This window comes from Phascolarctos cinereus, unplaced genomic scaffold, assembly GCF_003287225.1.
Source record: "Phascolarctos cinereus isolate Bilbo 61053 unplaced genomic scaffold, phaCin_HiC Scaffold_9;HRSCAF=440, whole genome shotgun sequence".
Lineage (NCBI taxonomy): Eukaryota > Metazoa > Chordata > Mammalia > Diprotodontia > Phascolarctidae > Phascolarctos > Phascolarctos cinereus.
In genome coordinates this window covers 243,479,080-243,500,837 of record NW_027556402.1, presented here as the reverse complement: position 1 = coordinate 243,500,837, position 21,758 = coordinate 243,479,080, and the positions used below count along the sequence as shown (strand labels likewise).

The 21,758-nt window shown below is 41.1% G+C and overlaps 1 protein-coding gene across 1 annotated transcript in view; it reads left to right on the top strand.

The window, feature by feature from the left end:
- The window catches only part of PHF21A (PHD finger protein 21A), a 215,033-nt gene that overhangs the window by 47,052 nt on the left and 146,223 nt on the right, over nt 1-21,758 (top strand). Inside the window, 2 exon segments of the mRNA XM_078148326.1 lie at nt 6,739-6,771; nt 9,141-9,206. Coding sequence (XP_078004452.1) covers nt 6,739-6,771; nt 9,141-9,206 — 99 coding nt within the window.

Sequence of the window (21,758 nt, the reverse complement as noted above, 5' to 3'; positions counted from 1 at the left end):
CCCTCTATCCTCTGCACCACCTAGGCGCCCTGATCCTCACTTTTTTAATGGAGCTCTCAGGAATAATTTTTTTTTCTTGGTGAGAATGCTGGGTAGTCATTGTTTTTCCTGGTGGCATCTGTGTAATTACTTCACTCAGAGTTAGGTTACAGGTCCCCACAAGGGGCAGATATCAGCTCAAACTGGGGAAGATTGGAAGCTTGCACAGCTTCAAGACGGGGTTGATTTAGGCAGTATTGGATCTTAATGGATAAAGGGTAGATGTGGCTGTGTTGGAGACAAGGCCTATGATTTGCTACTGCAGGGAAGGTAAGATGGGACCCATTTTCCTATCCTGTACACCCCTTGGGTTATGTTAAGGCCATCCAGGGGTTTTACTGCCCTCTTCTCCCCTCCAAGATAATTATCACAAGGCATGTGAAGGAGAGCTGCGTGAAATAAAACTGAATGGGTAAATTGGAATTAGGTTTGGAGGAGAAGGGGAACAAGGGAATGGAATGAGCATTATTAAATTATTAAAATAATAACATTTACATAGTGCCTACTTCATGCCTGGCCCTGTGCTAAGCACTTTATAAATTTTATCTTATTTGATCTTTACAACAACTCTGAGAGGTAGGTGCTGTCATTATCCTCATTTTACAGTTGAGGAAACTGAGGCCTTTAAGAGTTACTGTGGGACAGAGTACAGCTGGAGAGTGAGAGTCAGCATTTTTGCTCAGCTCACCCAATATACCTTCTCCACAACAGCTGAAAAAATACACCAGACCAAATTCTGTTCGGAAAGCGAAGACATAGTCACAGGGAGTGCCTTTTCCAGACCAGCACTGTTTAGGAAGATATAGAGGCCTGAATACGCTGAGGTGGGAGTTGGCCAGGAGTGCAGCAGCTGTGAAGGCAGCAGTGGCAGCAATAGTGGCATTGGTGGGAAGGTAAGGGGCGGATAACCCTGGGGCAGAAAGAGATCCCAGGAGACTCCTGAACAAGCACTAGGAGAAGGATGCAGTGCCATCTTGCACCTCTGTCACCCATCACCCAGTTCACCAGGGTAGAAAGAAGCAGTCATGAGCTGAGGTAATTGAGGTCCTGGCTGTGTATGGAGCAAGGCCTATGTTCTAAAAACTGAGCTCTATGTCTCTGAACCCAAAAGCGGAGGTGGGGACTCATTTCTAACCTTTAGCCCCACGCACAAGCCTGCAGTGGAATAAGTAGGAGAGGAAACCAAAACCAAAGTATAGTCAAGTAGTTCAATGATTCTGAACTGCAGACCTTCCCAATGGGCTGACAGTGACCGAGTCCAACAGTAGTCTACTGAAATTCAGCCACTCACAATTCAGCAGACCCAGGCTCGGATCAGGAACTTGCAGAGTTTGTACCAGAAGGATAGTAAATAAACCTCTCCTCAGGCCACCTTGGAAACACTGAAAACTTTCAGGCCCCCAGATGGAGCTGTAAAAACAGCGGAAGGACATAAAAAGGGCAAATTCAGTGCAAATCTCACCACCCTTCTCCCCCCGAGAAATGAGCAGACCCCAACACCAACATAAGACCAAAGTCAAGAAGTCAGCTAAACAGGGCAGCGAGGTGGCGCAGTGGATAGAGCATGGGCCCTGAAGGCAGGAGGACCTGAGTTCAAATCCGGCCTAAGACCAAACACGTGACACTTACTAGCTATGTGACCCTGGGCAAGTCACTTAACCCCAATTGCCTTAAAAAAAGAAGAAGAAGAAGAAGAAATCAGGTAGAAGAATGAGCAAGCAAAACCAAAAAGAACCCGGCCTTAAAGAGCTGCTATAGTGACAATGACTCAAGACAGAAATACAGAAGAAGACAATGACTTGAAAACATCCGTAAGCAAAACCTTAAAGGAAAAATGTAGATTGAACACAAGCCCAACAAGAGTCCCTAGGAGAGGTAAAGATATCTGAAAAAAAGAGCAAAAAAAAATTTTAATATCAAATAAGAATAGTAGAGGAAAAAATGGGAAAAGAAGTGAGAGCTGTGCAAGAAAGTTATGAAAAGAGAATTTAAAAAGGTACAAAATGTCACTGAAGAAAATAGCTTGTTAAAAATGAGAATTGGCCAAATGAAAGCTAGTGACTCCATGAGATAACAAGAAATAATAAAAACAAAGTCAAAAGACTCGAAAAATAGAAGAAAATGTGAAATAGGTCATAGGAAAAAAACAACTTTTCATAGGAAAATAGATTCAGTAGATATAGTTTAATAATCATTGGACTACCCAAAAGCCACTAAAAAAAAGAAACCTAGGCATATTTCAAGAAATTATAAAAGAAAACTGTTTAGAGAAGAATAATTATAAGAAAATATGGTACATAGCAGTCATAACTGAATGTGGATGGAGTGAACTCACCCATAAAATGGAAGAGAATAGCAGAATTGATTAGAAATTAGAACTCAGAGGGCAGAGTAGAAATTGAAAGAATCCACTCATCACCTCTGGAAAGAAACTCCAAAATGAAAATTCCCAGAAATTTTATTGCTAAAATCTAGAACTCCCAGGTGAAGTAGCAAGCAGGAAAGAAAGAATTCATGTACCAGGGAACCAGTATCATACAAGATTTAGCTTCCATCACTATATAGAAATAGAGGGCCTAGAATATGATATTCCAGAAGGCAAAGGTCCAGAATCACAACCCAAAATAGCCTATCTAGCAATACTGAATATGATCCTACAGGAGGAAATGGGTATGTAATGAAATAGAGGCCTTTCAAGCATTCCTGATAAAAAGACCAGAGCTGAATAGAAATTCTAGCGCTCAAACACAGGATTCTAAGACGAGCATAAAAAGGTAGACATAAGGGACTAAACAAGGGTAAGCTGTTTACATTCTTACATGGGGAGAAGAGGTGCGTAGCCTCTCAGAGCTTTCGTCATCACGAGGGCTCTTAGATGGAGGGCCTGGCTGCGATTCTGTTGTGTTGGGGTGATCTCAAAAGAAGAATGGAAGGCACGGGGAGGGAGGGATTGCCTCACACGTATGGAGTGTACAAGGAAGAGTTCATACCATGGAGGGGTGAATAAAGGGAGCAATGGGCAACACTTTAAGCCTCACTCTTATCTGAACTAGTATAGGGAGGGAAAAATGAACATACTGTGGGGTACAGAGATTCATCTTACCCAGCAAGGGAGCAGGAGGGAAGAGAGGTTAGGAAAAAGGGGGGTGTGGTGGGGAAAAAGAGGCAGTGATCAGAGGCAAAATAGAATTGAGGAAGGGACAGAGTAAAAAAGAGAAGAATAAGTATAAGAAAATAGGATGTAGGATGTACATAGCAGTCATAACTGAATGTGGATGGAATGAACTCACCCATAACATGGAAGAGAATAGCAGAATTGATTAGAAATTAGAATCTAGCAATATGTTGTTTATAAGAGAAACACTTGAAGCAGAACATACAGACCGAGTTAAAATAAGGGGCTTGAGCAGAATCTGTTATGCTTTGATTAAAGTAAAAAAAAGTCAGGAGAGAAGTCATGATCTAAGACAAAGCAAAAGCAAAACCAGACCCACTTAAAAGAGACAAACTGGGAAACTACATTTTGGTAGAAAGTATCATGCTCTGAATTAATGTCAGTACTAAACAAATATGCAGCAAATGGCATTATATCTCATTCTTCAAGGTAAAGTTAAATGAGTTGCAAGAGGAAGTAGCTAGTTAAACTGTGTTAGTGGGGGATGGGCCTCAATTTATCCCTCTTAGACCTAGATAAATCTAAGCATAAAATAAGAAAGAAGCTAAGGCGATAGATGGAATTTTAGAGAAGTTAGATATGATAGACCTCTGGTAAGTATTGATTGTCAGTAAAAAAAAAAAAAGGAGCATACCTATTTATCAGCTGTGCATGATACATTCAAAAATACTGACCATGTATTAAATATAGAAAAGGAGAAATGTTAAATACAGTTGAGAAAATGGAGGCAAACAGGTTCAATGATTTGCCTGTGGTTCTGTTGCTAGTGTCTGGGGCTTAATTTGAACTTGGGTCTTCCTGACTGTTGGCTCAGTGCTCTTTTTACTGCACCACCTAGTTGTCTTGAATTCCTAGGAAAGAACTTTTCCTTTTTTTATTTAGTGAATCCTGAGAATTAACATGATGGCAAAGCTTAAAAGTTATGAGAACTGGAGGTAGTCACAATACCAACTTATCTAACTAATCATTTCTCATCAGAAGTGCAGCTTATTTTCTTCAGCATAGAAAAAATAAATTTACAACTTTCTTCCCAAGAGGATTCTTTGGTAATGTTATCAGTTGTGCCCCCAGTTTTTGGTCAGTTCTGAAGCTTTTGGGCTGTTTGCTGGGGGAAAAAAAGATTTTGTCCACTAGTATCAAAGCCAGTTTCTCAGCCCTCCTAGTTTCTTTGCTGCTCAGTTAAGCATCAACCAAGGATGCTCTGGGATTTCAGATAGTGTCTGCTTGCTTCCCCTCCTACAGTGACCCTGTAAGAAGAGAAGGTCAAAGAGCTTCCCTCCTTGTGTCCACCCTCAGTCATTGTGGGGACAGAGCCATATAACCTTTGGTTTCAGTTGCTTAGAGACTCGGGGTTTGGGTAGATTCTGCTCCTCTTTCTAGTAATTAGAACAAAAGCATCCCAGTCTAGCAAAGGAGCCAGTGCTCGTGGTGTTGAGGTAAAATCTAGTAGCACCAACTGTGTGCGAGAGTCGCTCCTCTAAGTTGCTTCAGCTCTTGGAAACCTCATCTGGACGGAGGAAGAAAACACAAGTCTGAGTGGCAGAGGTGAGGGTCTTTAAGGCCAGGGCAGAGCATGGCCTGTGTACTTCTCACTCAGAGCCCAGTCACTCTTATTTTAAAAAATTGTCTTAACAAGCTCCATTCTCATCTCCAAGGAGATTAAAAGAGTAATCCTCACAGGAGCAAAAGTCACAGCAGCAAAAAGTGTTATTTGACAACAAGAGAAAAGATATTCAAACTTTTTTGTTTTTTTAGGCAAACATGAAATTTCTAAGTCTAGGGCTTGTCAGGGTAGGACCAGATACCGTATTGCCACGGAACTATAAATTTAGGACTGGAAAGATCCGAAATGTTCCATATGCCCAAAGGGCAATCAAATGGTGCATACCCTGTGACCCAGCAATACCACCACTAGGCCTGTATCCCAAAGAGATCATAAAAAAGGGGAAAGGACCCACGTGTACACAAATATTTATACTAGTTCTTTTTGTGATGGCAAAGAATTGGGTATTAAGGGGATGCCTGTCAACTGGGGAATGGCTGAACAAGCTGTGCTACATGGGCGTAATGGAATACCATTGTGCTATAAAAAACGATGAGCAGGCAGACTTCAGAAGAACCTGCACTTACGTGAACTGAGGCAAAGTGAAGTGAGCAGAACCAGGAGAACATTGTACACAGCAACAGCAACGTTATGGGATGAGCAACTCTGATTGGCCGAGCTCTTCTCAGCAATGCAATGATCCATGACAATTCCAGAAGACTCACGATGGAAAATGCTGTCCACACCCAGAGAAAGAGCTATGGAGTCTGAATGCAGATCCAAGCACATTATTTCCTTTTTTTTTTTTTGTGGCTTTTCCCTTTTGTTGTCTTTTCTTCTGTCACAACATGACTGATGTAGAAATACGTTTAACATGATTGCACACGTGCAACTTACATCATATTGCTTGCTGTCTTGGGGAGGGGGGAGAAGAGAAGGAGGGAGAAAAATTTGGATCGCAAGATCTTATGAAAATGAATGTTGAAAACTATCTTTACATGTAATTGGAAAAAATAAAATATTATTTACTAAAAAAACCCAAACATATTTGTTCCTCCTGATAAGATCCTGGGTATACCCTGGAGTCACTGGGGGAAAGCCAAAGAGGACTTTGAATTCATTGTTTAAGAAGCCATAAGTGTGGATAATATGTTTTGGAAAGATTCTTATAAAAAATAAAAACTTGTTTTTTGACTTATAAGTGTTAATTCACTTTTGTAGTATCATGTAGTTCACCACTCCTTCCCCCCAAAATCCCAGGTAACCAAGGTTTCAGAGCCTTCTTTTGTCCTTCAGAGGCTTTAATGAAGATTTCTGCTACTTTCCAGGAAGTAAATTGGTTTGATTTCTTTTTTCCTTCATCTTTTATTTGGTCTTCTCTTTTCCCAATAAGATTCTTTCATATTTGCTCAGTATGCTGGTGGTATTCTCCTACCCAGAAGAACTGAGTAAGTTAGAAGAACATTGCATTGTTACCTGTCTGCTCCCTCCCCCTTAGACATCCCTGGCCGTGTCCCTTCAAAATCTGGGTCTCCTGTGTGGCAAGAGCAAAGCCAGAAGACCAGCCAGATGTTAGTTCTTTTAAGTAGCCTGCACTTGATTCTATGGGCAGGCAGCCTTTATCTCTGATGTACTTTCTTTGTTCTGTTTTCCTTGGGCCTGTGGGCAAAATTTTAAAGAGATGCTAAGCTATTAAATTAGGGTACCCAGGAAGAACGGGAGCAGTCAGTTCAAGACGAAATCAAGAAATAGGTGGCAGTCTGGCTTTTGAGTTGATCGGGATGTCTCATCTGAATGACCGTTGATATGAGTTATACAAGATTTGGGGTCCCTTTTGAACTTGGCCAATTAAAAAATAACTGCAGCAACTTAAATTGTAGCTTCCCCCTTAGGACTCTATCTGTCTCTAGAACCTGGTGATTGCGGCTCTGGTTGGTTAACACAGAAGAACATTAACGGCTCTCTTTTTCTTTTTTATTAGAAACTGGTTGCTCAAATGAAGCAGGATCCACAGGTAAATATTTACTTTTGTTCATTCATTCAGTCCAGAAGTTAGAAAATAAAAAATGGTGATGGAATTCTGAAGGAGCTCCTTAAGCATAAAGGAATTGTCTGACCTTTAAAAAGCTGTTGTCCTGGGCTCAAATTCTTCGTGCTTTGAGTGGAGGGAAGAGCCTCATCTTTGAGTTATTTTTTCATGTAAATAGGATGTCATCTCATTTGTTACTTTTTATCATTACTGTTTATATCTTGACAAAAATGTGAAAGCATTTGCTGTCAAGCACTGGGTGATTGTGAGGCCTTCTGGAGGCCTTATAGTTGTTGAAAGTGGTTGAGAGGGGAAGCTAGGTGGCACAGTGGATAGAGCACTGGCCCTGAAGTCAGGAGGACTTGAGTTCGAATCTGGCCTCAGACCAAACACTTGACATTTACTAGCTGTGTGACCCTGGACTAGTCACTTAACCCCAATTGCCTTAAAAAAAAAAAGATGGAAAGTAGCTGAGGATAATTGTTACTCAGTCTTACTTAAGTGTTTGTCTAATGTTCCAGGGTCATTTAACTGCTCAAAGCTTCTCTCTATTCAGGGTCAACACTGGATCCCCAACGGGTAGACATATCACCATTTGTGTCAGTCTGGCAAGTAGGGCAGGCACTCACTCTCTGGACTTGTCCTTAAGTTTGGTGGGCACATACTGACTCGACTATTCTGCTTTCTCTCCACTCATTAAAATGGGATTATCTTGCCTTATATAATTTATTGGCTGTTCTGACATCACAGCCTTCTGTAACTTCCGGGAATCATAAGTATTATATATAGAAAACTATATTTTAGTCAAAATCTGCTTTCTGGAAATCAAAGGAGAATTTCCCTCATTTTTATAAGCAATTCACAGGAAACCTAAAACCATAGGTGTGCACTTGGGTAAATTTTATAGTTTATTAAGCATAGCAGGTCTGTATCATTCTAAAGAAAAAAAAAACCCTGGCGTTTTAAGAGCAGCAGTTTAGTCCATCTTCTTTTAGTAAGATAGGAAAAGGTTATTTTTACAAGCTCAGGGTTCTGTGGCTTAATTTTCGCTTGTCTCAGTGTAATCCATTGATTCCAGTAAATGGTACTCATTCCTCTCTGGCTGTCCATTTTTCCAAGATGAGTGTTTCCTTTTTGAACTTAATATAATGCACATTAAAATAAAAGATTGGCATGCTGAGCCTTAGAAGTAGAACCTAAAATAGGAAACACTAAAATATTTGCTTATTTTAAATAAACCTGTTCAGTGAATCCTTCTTATAAGTACTTGTTTCTGTAGCACACCATGTGATGACATGACAAGACAATCCCTCACCTGAGTCTCAGAGGCAGAGAGCTGGCTACCTTGTGGGTCATCTTCTGAGTGAGGCCGGCCTGCCTGCCTTATCAGATGGGCCCTATGCAATAATTCCACTTTCTTCATATGCAAGCTCCGGCATCAGATTAGCATGGGGACTTTCTGGGTCAGAAAAGTTTGGATGATGTGAACATAAAACATGATAGAAATTAGGGTGGGATGATTGGAAGAGCTTTACAAAGAAAGGTTAAGTAAAAATAATCTCATTGGAATATGTGTTTAATCTGCTGCCCTTCAGCATTGGCTATTTGCAAGTTTTAATATTTGTTTTAATTTTCATCTGAGTGAAAGCAAGATAGGGTACATTTAGTAGGAGTATGTGCATACATATATTAATTCCTAGAATTTTCAGAGTTGAGGAAATGAATGCCCATTTATAGGCAGTGTCCTGGTGTGGTTGGGCAGTCTCAGCAGTCATCATAATGAAACCTTTTCCAAATCTAGGCTATAACTAACTGTGTAAGACTGTACTGAGGAATAGAGGAAAAAAAGAGAAAAACCCCTCTCCTGCTATGCACTTAATATGGTATGTGTGTGTGTGAGTGAGAGAGAGAGAGAGAGAGAGAGAGAGAGAGAGAGAGAGAGAGAGAGAGAGAGAGAGAGAGCGAGCAGGTGCACATGTGTATTATCTTGGTTTTTTTGTTGTTGAGTGGGAGAGTTCCTTTAAACATGTGACCTGAGAATATGACTTGTGGCAGAAAGGTGATGTTTCAGTGGAAGATACTGTAAAACCACTGGTGTGTTCATAACTTTTACTTAGCTGAGTTACCTCTAAATTTGAAACCATTCTAGAAAACAGTTGCCCTTCTCCCCATTAGTGCTTGAAGTCTGTGTGGAGGACTTGTGGATCAGGGATGATACAGCTGGGTAAAGTTAATGCTAAATGCTTGAAGTGGTTCATGCTCTATGATACAATAGATGCCTAAAGTCCTTTTGCTACTATTCTGCACTAACAAATGAAGTCTCTTTCTCACAGATCTTTTTTCTCTCCAATCAGAATGCTGATCTGAAGAAGCAGCTTCATGAACTCCAAGCCAAAATCACAGCTTTGAGTGAGAAACAGGTAGGGGAAGAGGGGGGCATATTTTTAACATTGTGTTCTAAAGATACAGTATGTCTACTCCAGGCTTCTAAGAGAACTGCTATTTTTCCTCATGTGTGAAAATAAGTGTGGGCAGTCAGACTCAGTTTTAATTTTGTTTGAGCTCTGTTTATCCATTTTTATTTTTGGTTGAAATCAGACTAGAGTATCCCATGAATTTGTGTTACTGGCAAATATCTGAAAGCTACATGTCAGGCTTCTGTTAACTGTATTAATTAAACTAGAGTTTACCCGTAGCAGAAGGTGTAGAGAAGTAGCAGGGAAATATGGTGCAGAGATTCATTGGCCTTTTGTGTCTTAGGATAAGCCACTCTAAACGTTGGAGTTGGCCTTTAACCTCGAGTGTGAGAAAGGTGCTTGTAATTAGCCTTTTCCCATCTTCGGTTTGATCCTATCTGGATAGCTCATTTTTAATGGTGATCATCTTCTCTTTTGTGAACCCAGCTGAGACTGATGCTCTCTCTCTCTCTCTGGACTTGTTTGTAGTATTCTGGAGAATGAGTTCTCCAGTGCCCTCTGACCAGTTTTTGGTGGCTCTTGCCACCAGGTGGAGTGGTGGTGGCTGACAGACACGATATCTCAGGAAACTGACAAAAACATTCTCTTGCATCTTCCTCCCTCCTCCCTGTCCCCTGGTGTTTGTCATGGAGATACATGCATGAATCAGAAGAACACTGTGATGCATATCTTTTTAATATCATTTGATAGTACATAATTATACTATTTTAGTGAAGATTTTCACTAGGTAATTCCCAGTAACTGATAATTGAGTTTTTAAAAGTTAATTTTAGATAGTAATGCATTACCTGGATGGGTGCTTTCCTCTTAGACCTTTTTTTAAAATCAACGTCAGATTGTGTTTTCATGACAGTCAACTCTGAATGGTGTTGGAGTGCAGACCTTTGTTGTCCCTTTTCACTCTGACTCAGTGATTCTATGCAGAATGTATGGGGATTAGTTCATATTTCAAGATTGAGCCTTTTCCCAAAGTTACCTCTCTTTCCCCCTCCTTCCTTCTTCCCCGGCATATTAGAAGAGAAAAATTACCAGACTAGCACAGGGGGCGAGGGCTGATGATTTGTGAGGAAAGATGTAAACTGAGTTTGCCAGCGTATGTCTGTTGTAAAGCTGACTCAGCTCTCTGAAGTCATCCCGATTGATCTGTGTGAGTGAGAGTGTTCTAGCCTTAGATTTGTGTCAGCTTGGGGGCCCTCCTAGCTTCAGGGTTAGTTGGACAAGAGGCCAGCGTATGAGTCACATTTGCTGAAAAATTCACGTGTTCAGATGGAGATGTAGAAGGTGAGAACTGACTATAGAGGCACATTTTGTATAATTGAGCAACTTTAGGGGATTTAATATTCTTAAGAAAATGAAAGCAAAGATCTGGCTCGCTTCTGTAGCAGTCAGGAATCAAATTTAATCATAGTTGGCTTTTTATTCTTTTTAAATGCTTTGCTCTCTGGAGACACTTATTTAATAGAAATTTGCATTGTTTATGTTTGGTAGTGTGTTTCACCAAGCACCAAACAGTAAGCTGTCGCTTCAATTCACCCGGCTTTTATTAAGTGACCACTTTATGCTAGACACTGGAGATCCAAAGACAAAATGTAACAGCCCCTGTACTTAAGGAGCTTGCATTCTACCGTGTCAAAATAACATGTACAAATAAATAAATACCACGTATAGAGAGAGTAATTTTTTGGAAGGAGGGGATCAGGAAAGGTCTTATGTAGGAAGTGGGCCTTGAGTGGAGATAGGGATTCCTAGTGGGAGGAAGACAGGGGAGACTGCCAGGTCAGCATTGTGCAGTCAGGAGATGGAATATTGTCTACAGGATAAAGCCAGGAGGGCCAGTTTGGCTGGAATGAAGGGGGCCGTAAGAGAAATTGTGTGAATGAAGCCAGGAACGGCCAGTTGGGATTGTATTTAAAGGCTTTAGGTGGTAGGAGACGAGTTTGTATTTTACCCTGAAAGCCATACTGAACCACTGAAGTGTCTTGCTCAGCTAGCACAGTGCCTGACACATAGTATGGACTCAGTCAATGCTTGTTGATTGACTATGGTCAGACTTAGGCCAGATGAATGTCAGTTTTGTAGCTGTGGGAAGGATGAACTGAGGAGAGGAGAGACTAGAATCAGGGAAACTATTGAGGAGGCTGTTGCAGTAATCGAGGTGAGGGGCAATAAAGCCCTAAACTGGGGTGGAGGCCACTGAGTGGAAAGAGGAGGAAGGATGTCAGAGAGATTACAGAGACAGAATCAAGAGGGTTTGGCACTTGATTGGAAATGGAGTGTGAGGCAGTGAAGAACATGTGGAGATGACTTAGGGAACTGGCAGGATAGTTATGCCTTCCTCAGAAAATTGGGAAGCGGGTGAGTTTAGGGAGAAAGGTGCATGAGTTCTGTTCTGGACTGTTGCAGTTGAAATGCTTGTGGGACATCCAGGTGAAAATGTTGTTTGGTGTGTTGATCATGTGAGACTTGGGAGAGAGATGAGTGCTGAATATGGGAATGTGGGAGTAATCTACATAGAGGTATTTGAACCCGTGGGAACTGATGAGATCAAAAAGTGATTGCAAAAAAGAGGATTTTGATCTAATTCAATAAGCATTTATGAAGTACTCACTCCTAAAAGGTGCGCCAGGGTTGTAGACACAAAATGAAAGACAGCCCCTGCTGTCAAAGAGCTTACATTCTACCTCGTGTTTGTTCTAGAGTCCCTTGGAGATAGCACTCCATCCAAGTCTCAGCCAAGCCATCTTAGTGTCCTGTCCCTTTGGACTAGAATCTTGGGATTTTAGAAATCAGGATCGCTTAATAGTAATAGCCTCCTTTCAGTCTAAGGAAAAGCTAAGATATAACAACTAAGTGAAAGTAATGGTAGAATTTGGGATGAAATTTCTTTCTCACTTAAAAGGATGTAGATGAGAGACAGCATAGTAGAGTTGAGACAGCCTTGGAGAACCAAGACTTGGGTTCAGGTCCTATCTCTGGCACATATGGACAGTATAATGTGGGACAAGTCACTTAAGCTCTTCAGAGTTCCAAGTACCTCCCCCAACACCAAGCTGCAGAATAGTCACTGATCTGCATTGACAGAGGGAGTTTTCTTGACAGTGAGATAACAGGCTTGATATTTAAATATATAGTTAAAGCATGTTGTAAATTGTCTTCTCAAAGGAGTCTTTTTCAACCAGGCCACAGAAGAGATTGTTTTTAGGTAGCTCAGGAATAGCTTATATAAGAACATAAAAGGTAATTTTTTTCAATAATGTAGAGATAGAAGAAATATCACTTGGCTTTAATTTTGTTTTAGGAAATTTTCCTATCACCATTTATTGTGCCTGGCTTCTTTACTTAATCTACAGAACTCTTTAATATCTGGCAAAACTTTATGGACTTCCTTGAATTTTTTTTACCTTATGTTTCATCACTCACATATCTTTGTCTTCCTGAGTGTTTTAGGCCACCACCAATCTTCCTGCCCTTCCACCTTAGCCTTTAATACATTTTCTTATTTAAAGACTGTAAGAAAAAAGGAAAAACAGATTCTGCTAAGCACTTAAAAATGCTTTTCCATTCATTCATTCATTCATGAAAATATTGTCTCATGGGATCTTCTGCCTCAACCAGCTACTATCCCTCTAGCTCCAAGTAGCCTTTTGAGTCCCTCATCAGAAGGTTCCAGTGTTTTTTGAGTTTCCTCTGTTCAAATTCATTTCAATTCAGCTTACATTTATTCAGAGCCTGGTGTATATCAAGCACTGTGTTGGGCCCTGGGAAGACAAAGACAGGAAGCATCCTTATTCTTCAAGAGTTTCCATCATACTAGGGGCAGCATCATGGGCGCAGAGGAGGATATGCAAAATATTGGCCAAATAAATGGAGCCGTCTTGGTGGGGAGAGTGCCACCAATCTGGGGAATCCAGAAAGAGCAGATTTGGTCTCCTGCAGAACTGGGAGAGATTGGTGTTGGTGGTTTAGAGTTCCATCTGAAATGTCCAGAAACTTCCATCTCAACCAGTAGCAGAGTGTCTGATATCGAATAAAATATTCTCTTTTGAGGGACTGTTTTAAACAGTAGTGATGCTTAAGTGCTGACCTCACTTTTCATTCTTTTCTTTGTGCGCTCATTTGCTCTGTGCACACAGACCTGTCCCATGGGGAGATCAGGCTTCTGGCCCTGGAGCCAAAGCCTCTGTGGCAACAGGACGTGGTCCTCTTCTACGGCACCGTAGACACACTCGTAAGGTAGTAGTTTATTGTAGGCTTCTTGCTGAGAATTAATAACGAGCACTCTCTTCAGAAGCTTTTGTGTGGTGAAAGCATCCTGGCATTGAGAAAGAAAGCAAGTCGGCCGCAGGTAGGCTTAAACTCTAAAAAGAGAACTGGGTTTAGCTCTTGCAAAGTTCTACTTTATGCAAAGAGCTGACCCTTGAACCCATTGAGTGGTAGGTGATGAGAAGAGTGGCAGAATAAAGGCTTAGAATGACTTAACTTATAAGACAGGGATGCTTCAGCCGTTAGGATGATGGAGAGGGTTCTGGGTTGCATGTGAAGGTAGCTTTGGCAAGGGGCGATATGGGATCAGTAAAGATTTTTTATGATGTTTATCTCTTAAAACTTTTATTATTAAGAAATGTTTCAAACTTTGCGATGATCAGATCTTTTGATGTTTCTGTTTCTCAAAAATAGACACATGAATATTTGGTTATAAATATGGCCCTCCAAATGAGCTAAATCCTTTCTGTGGCTATAACCTAGAAGAATAAAGATTGCTTTTGAGACCTTCATTGTTACAGTAATTTAAAAAAATTAATGAGTTTTTTACCTTTTTTGAAAAAAATTTTATTGATTAAAAAACAAAATTACTGTAACTTCCTAATGACTTCCTCCCCCCTAGCAGAACCTCTCTTATAACAGAGAAGTACAGTTCAGCATACAGAGTCAAAGTCATATCATTCCATACCTGTGGTCTGTCATCACTCTGCTGAGAAGCAAGCAGGCATACTTTACTGTCAGTAATGGGTTAGTTTCATGATGCTTCACATGGGATAGTATTATGCTATTTAGCAAGGTTCACAAATTGCACTTTATATTAAGGAGTATTGACTGTTTGAGAATATATTAAAAAATTTAACAAAAGCTTTGGAAATCTAGATAGAGTTTTTATGTAATTGTCATTTGTGAAAAATCAGTCAATCAATAAGCGTTTATTAAGTGCCCATTTATTAACAGTATGCAAGACAGTATGCTAGACACTGGAAAAACAAAAGCAAAAAATTAGACATTCTCCTGCCTACAAAGTTTCCATTCCATTATATACATCCAGATGTACATGTATACAAAATATATCCCAGTTAAATTTTGTTGAGAAGACGAGTATCTGGGAAGATGAGGAAAGGCCCCATGTAGAGTGTGACTTTTGAGTGGAGCTTTGAAGAGATCTTAGGGCTCTAATACAGAGGGAATGGCTGGGGCAGAGATGGCATGGAGATGCTGGGTTGAGTATTGAGTATGAATGGGGTACAGCAAAAAAGCCAGCTTGGTTAGGGCATGGCACGCTTTAAGGGGAATAATGTACAGGGCTAAAAAAGGTAGCTTGGAACCAGATGGGGAGAACCTTTCCAGGCCAGATGCATTGATTTTTGAACCTAAAGGTAATAGTCGGGCACCACTGGCATTTATTGAGCAGGGGAGTGACATGGTCAGACCTCGGCTTTAGAAAAAATCGCTTTGGCAGCTGTGCGGAGGAAGCTTGACACAGGGAGATGAATCGGGAGGCTCTTACAGGAGTCTGGAGGAGAGATTATTAGGGCCTGAGCTCAGGCAGTGGTTGTGTGAGTACAGAGAAGGGGTCAGAGCAGCTTAGGTTTAACTTTGTTGAATAAAGGAACTTCAGATGACTTTATTTTCTAGCATTATCCTAACCTCTTCTCTACAGAATAGGTACAAAGCTGTTGTTAGACCCTAAATTATTAAACCTGTATTTAATGCAAAAAGAGAATATTAACCTTGGTGCCCTTAACATGCCGGTGAGGACAGGGTACTACTTTTCATTTATTTTTATTTTCTCTTTCTTTTTTGGTGAGGCAGTGAGGTTAAGTGACTTGCCCAGGTCACACAGCTAGTGAGTGTTATTTGTCTGAGGCTGGATTTGAACTCAGATTCTCTTGACTCCAAGGCTGGAGCTCTATCCACTGCACCACCTAGTTGCCCCCAGACAAGATACTACTTACGGATTCCCTTGTTATTGTTAATAAACATTTATCAGTTATGCTCAATTTGTTCATTCTATTTAATGTTGAAAAATAGTACACATAATTATCATAATAAAAAGTCTGTGTTCACAATGATGGGTCAATGAAACTTTTCTTTTAAGGGTCATGGTAGCTACCTGGGAACACTGAAATACTTTGGTCACTAGATGAATTTTTGAAAAACCTCATTTTCCTTTTTCCTTCCCACCCCCCTATCCCCACCCGTACTACTTCTCTGTGAATGTGTGGGTAGAGAGGGTTTTAGTAGGTTGTAGGAGGCCAATTATATATTTGTGTACGAAGGACCTGGGTACAAAAGGGATGGTAAAAGAAGAGAAAAAAGAGAAAAGTATTCCCTTATGGAAGACTTGAAATCTAAGAGTGTTAATCTAGATCTACAAGAAGTATATTGATGGAAGTGAAAGGTAACATTGATTTTCATGGGTTGAACAGAGGATTGGACTGTAAGTTGTATCCCCAGCCCAAATTCTGACTCATTCTGGCCTTGGGCAGAGTCACTTGACTTTTTTTTGTCTGTCTGTAGGAAGGGGATGGATACCTCATAGGATCATCTGGCTATTCACATTTGTGCTCTGGTTTGTGCAAATGTGTTTTTACAGTCCTTTATTCCACAGTGTATCTCTTTGAATACTGATTAATTCGTTTTTGACATTTCTTTAGGGGCATATTTCTCTTGGAATTACTCATTTGTACACAAGTACTGTGCTCTTCTACTGTATATTTGAATAGATGCTATATAGAACTGGCTTTGGGAATTTGGTTCTCTGCCCACCCCTCCTTTTTTTTTCCTTCGTCTTAGAAAGCTAAAGCAGTTTGTCGGCCTTACTATTAGTTACCGGTTTGCTTTTCAGACTGAGGAAGTTCAGTTATAATTGTGATGTGCGTTGTCTGGCACGTCCTCTAGAGATGACCTTGCCCAGTCCTTGTGGAATGTCCACCTGACACAGGGAGACGCGAGTCGTCTCTTGTGTTGAGGGTCAATCAGGAAGCAAGTGCTTGCCATTCAGAGCTGTCGAGTGTAGAGAGTGCAACAGCTCCATGTGCTTTTCAGAACAGCAGCCACTGTTTCAATGTTATAAAAGGTATGGCTAATGACTTGGAAAATGCTCTGGGAGTCACTCGATATGACTGTTCCTGGTTCTACTGTAGATTATGCTGAAGTGTCTTATGTTAGTCATTTCATTTTTCCTCTATCTAAAAAATGTTAATAATGTTCCCCATAGGAATTCCTGAATATACATCTATGAAAGTACACTGACTTTTTGGAGGTGTGTGCTATATAAGTATCAATTGATGGTTGTGTAGTTAGTCATTTTTCGTTTTAGTAACACCTTCATCTTGTGTTTAGATAGGGCCGCTTTTTCAAGGACTTGAGAACATTTCCCATTTAACTTGCCTGTGATTGTAAGTAGATGGTATATTACGTATTGTCCTTTTATTTCCAGATTAGATGACCAAGTCTAGAGTGATTCACTGTCTTGTTTGAGGTCATGTAACTGGCCAGTTGCAAATGTGGATCACCATGCTCCCACTTCAGTTTTATTTATTAAACTGTACATTCTTATTACTCTGTGCACTCTTATTTCACCAAGTATCTTCTGAAATAGGACATTAGGCACAATAATTACACTGCCTTTAGGCCTCATTGCCTTGGAGTCAAGTAAGTAAATTAGTTCCTATAATAGAGTATTGGTAACCTGATCCATGAATATATGCAGTCTTAGATACCAGTAACCAATGGTGTATTTCTGACCTTCATTCATAGCCAAACTAGATGAATTGGTAAATCCATTTATTGGTTGAAAGTGCTACTCTCCTATAGCTCCTAGAATTCTGGTGATCATTTGACCTCGTCCCTAAATAACCAGGTGAAGAGTTAAGTGGGTTATATACTTTTTCACCTGTCATGTGTAACGTGTTTGTGAAGCTACCAGGAGATACTCAGTTGCTGTTGTCTTCACTGTACTAATGTACACGTGACATCAGCTCTTTTCTCTCCTTTGTACCAAGGCCAGGAAATGCAGTGTCTCAGAAATCTACCAGCATTCTTCTCCTGGATAAGATCCAGTTGGCTTAAACTCAGCCCAGATGAAATGTTGATAGGAAGAATGAAGGACTTTGAAGTCTTGGCCAAGAACATGAAGACACTGAAGGCTGAAGGGGTTGTTCCTCTATGAAATCAGAACAGTTCCTGATGTTGGGTCTGCTCCATTTACCTGATCTTTTCCGATGGGCTCTGCTGCCAGAAGTCATACCGATTGGATTGTTCCCTCAAGAGTGGGAACTCTGTTGGGAGTCACCCGTGTTTTGGGTACATTCCTTCTGTACTTCTCATGAACAGTTGTCTACTCACAGTGACTGCAGCCATCTACTTCCTGAGCTAAAGAGGCCCCCGAATTGCTTATCCAGAGCCTTCGTTCCCTTTCCTGGCAAATAGAATAACTTTTTCACCTAAGATAACCTAAGACTTTGGCTAGTCAGTTTAATTCTGCAAGTGCTTATTAAGTAGCAAGGCACCACAGTGCCTCAATTTCCTTATTTGTAAAATGAGTAATCTAAACTAAATAATTTTTTAAGTTATATTCCAACTCTAAATCTAAGATCCTGTGAACCAGAACTATTTGCATGAGAACCCAGCCTCCTAAATCAGCTGTCCTCATCCTGGGTGTTCCTTGTTGGTTTTGTTCAGTTGTTTTGAGCTAAGACATCTGGTCAAAGGCCTGAGATCGTAGAACTTCTTATGTTTCTTAAATTGTCCTGGCATAACAGGTTTTGCAAATAGGTATAGTAGGTTTTCATTCAGCAGTTACTGGCAGAAAGACTGTCCATCAGTCAAGCAACAAATATTTATTAAGTGCCTGCTATGTGCCAGGTACTGTGCTTAGGTACTGGGGATGCAAATATTCTTGTTCTGTTCAGGAAGACAACAAATACATACGTAAGTAAATATCGAATAAATACAAATGAATTCAAAATAGATGAATAAAAACTAATTAGGGAGAGGGAGGGGCAGCAGCAGTTAGGGGATCAGGAAAGAGTTCATGTAGAAGGTGGTGCCTGAGCTGTATCTCGGATGAAGAGAAGGAATCTGTGAGATAGAAGTGAAGAGGAAATCTGTTGCAAGCATGGGGAGTAGCCGTTGCAGAGACAGAGAAAGGAGAGCGAGGGCCAAGGTGAGCAACAGAGAGAAGGCTGGTTTGGCTGGATCAGTGCAGGAGGCTGAAGAGGTAGGTTGCAACCAGGTTGTGAAAGGCTTTGAAAGCTGAACAGAAGGGCAGCTGGGTGGTGCAGTGAATAGAGATCTGGCCTTGGAGTCAGGAGGACCTGAGTTCAAATCCAGGCTCAGACAGTTGACACTTACTAGCTGTGTGACTCTGGGCAAGTCACTTAACCTAACTGCATCACCAAAAAGCAAAAAAAAAAAAAAGCTGAACAGAGACATTTATATGTGATTCTAGGGGCAAGAGAGGGCCACTGGAGTTGATTGAGTGGGGCTGGAGGGATTGGAGCTCATGGTGAGGGAAGAGAGTAGGTGTAGGAGGGGTGAAGAATAGGGAGAGATAGAATGATGGGTTATGGTCAGAGAAAGGAGTGTCTGAGTTTTGTATTCCAAAGAGCTAGTGCTTATGGGTAATGATAAGATCCAGGGGCAGTCATCCTTTGTGTGGGTGAGGTGCAGTGAAGATGTATGTCGTGAGACTTTAAGACACTGAGGAATTGAGAGTTTAATGAGTTTGAGGAAGCAGCTACATGGGTGTTGAAATTCCCTTGTGAAAAAGCAGGAGTTGCCTATTGGTTTTAATTTTTACTTACAACTTCACTAATGTGAAAATATGTTTAATAGGAATGTAAATGTATAGCCTATATGAGATTGTGCACCGTCTTGGGGAGGGTGGTGGGGAAGAAGGGGGAGAAAAATTTTAAACTCAAAAACATATGGAAGTGATTGTTGATAAATTAAAATAAAAACAAATAAAAAGAAAAAAAAAAGAAAAAGCAGGAGTTGGAAAGAAGAGGAAGATGGTAATCTGGATGCTGGACTCTTAGAGAATGGCCTACAGGTTGGTGCATGACTACCACTATGATTTAAATGGAGTGGACAACTCTAATGGAGTGAACCTCCAAGGAGGAAAAGTTGTGGAATGAAGGTAGCAGCGGGAGAATGTGGTGGTTGTGCTGGGGTACAAGAAGTCGTTTGCTGCTTCTTCTAGGGCCAGTGTGTCAGCAGGGTTTTAGTGAGTATATAGCAAGCAAGAGAAGAGAATGGCCAGAGATTGAAACCTCTGAAGTGCCCAATCCAGTGGTCTTTTTCCAGATCTCATTATTCTTGATCTCTCTGCAGAATTTGATGTTGTTTCTGGATGCTTTCCTTTTTGGGTTTTTGTGACACTGCTTTCTCCTAGTTCTGTCTGACTGCTCTTTGCGGGGCTCTCCTCTATGTCATGGCCACTCACCATGGGGGTGCCCCAAGGCTCTATCCTGGGCTCTCCTCTCTTTCTGTTTGCTACTGTCTTACTTGGTGATCTCATCAGTTCCCATGGGTCCACTTACAACATATCCAGCCCTGGTCTGGCACCAGTCCCACAATACCAGCTGCCTTTTGGACATCTTGAAATGAATGTCCTGTGGTCATCTCAGCTCAATATGTCCAAAAACAGAGCTCCATATCTTTCCCCTGAAATCTGCCAGAGTGCCACCCACCCTTCTGGATGTCGTCTTCAGCTCCACACTCTCATTCGCTCCACATATCCAATGAGAGGCCAGATCTCTTTGTCTGAACTTTCATCATATCTGTTGTGCCCATTCTCTTCCCTCCACTCATAGCCACCATCGTAGTTTTGGCCTTCACCTGGACTGTGGCCATAGTCTTTTGGTCGGTGCACATACCTTAAATCTTGGCACATTCTAATGCCTCTTACACTCACCTGCTAGAGTGATGTTTCCAAGGGGGCAGCTAGGTGGTGCAGTAGATAAAGCACCAGCCCTGAAGTCAGGAGGACCTGAGTTCACATTTGGCCTCAGACACATGATACTCACTAGCTGTGTGACCCTGGACAAGTCACTTAACTCTGATTGCCTCACCCCAAAAAAAGAAAACAAACAAACCAAAACACAAAGTGATGTTTCCAGTAGCTCCGTCTTGCTTCCAATCTTAGCTAGAGAGACCCTGCTTGACATTGAAAGCTCTTCATAGCCTGACCTCTTTCTTATGCTTTGATGGTCCCGCCCAGCCTCCTTGTCGTGTGTCTTCACACCTGGAATCCTCTTCCTTCTTCCTTTCTCTTCTCTTAATGTCCAGGTATCCTTCACAACACAGCTGCAGTGTTGCGTTTCTGCAGCAAGCTTCTCCTCATTCCTCCAAGATCAGCTTCCATCTGCTCTGAGTGTGTCTTGTGCGTGTGTGTGTATGTGTGTGTGTGTGTGTGTGTGTGCGTGTGTGCATCTGATTGTTTACATGCAGCCTTCCCCATTATAGTGGGAGCTTCTTGAGGACAGCAACCACTCATGCCTTTCTTTGTGTTCTCGGCACTTAGCTTATGACCTGGCACGGGATGCACTTGGGTGGTGCAGTGGATGGCGCGCTGGGCCTCGAACCAGGAGGACCTGACGTACTAGCTGTGTGGCCCTGGCCAAGTCACTTTACCTCTGTTTGCCTCAGGTTCCTCGTCTGTACAATGAGGATCATCATGGCACCTGCTTCCCACGGTTGTTGTGAGGATCAAATGAGATGATCTTAGTAAACTGCTTAGCACAGTGCCAGGCACAAAATATTCACAATATAAATACTAGCTGTTATTATTATTATTATTTTAATAATGCTTGTGAACTAATTAGCCACTATATTGGTAACTTACTCTTTTTCCTACGTAAGATAACTTGATTTGTTTTTAAAGATCCTCATTCAGGTGACAGAGGATTCAGCTCTATTTTCTTGGATGAGGATATTTCATACATTATGTTGCCCTGCTTAATGGCTTTGGAAAATTCAAAAGTTTATTAATTATCTAATTACTCAGTGCAGCATTATCTTAATGTCCTGCACGATAAGGCTGTGTAAAGTAGATGACAGACTAGAACAAGGGTTTGAGTCTGAACCTGAGTTCTAGCTTGGACCATGCCATTGATTTGCAAAATATATAAAAGGACATGGGCACTAACATTTTGTACCCAGAAGGAGAGGCACCATCGTATCATCGATTTAGGCAAGCCAGACCACCAGGTTTTGGTCACA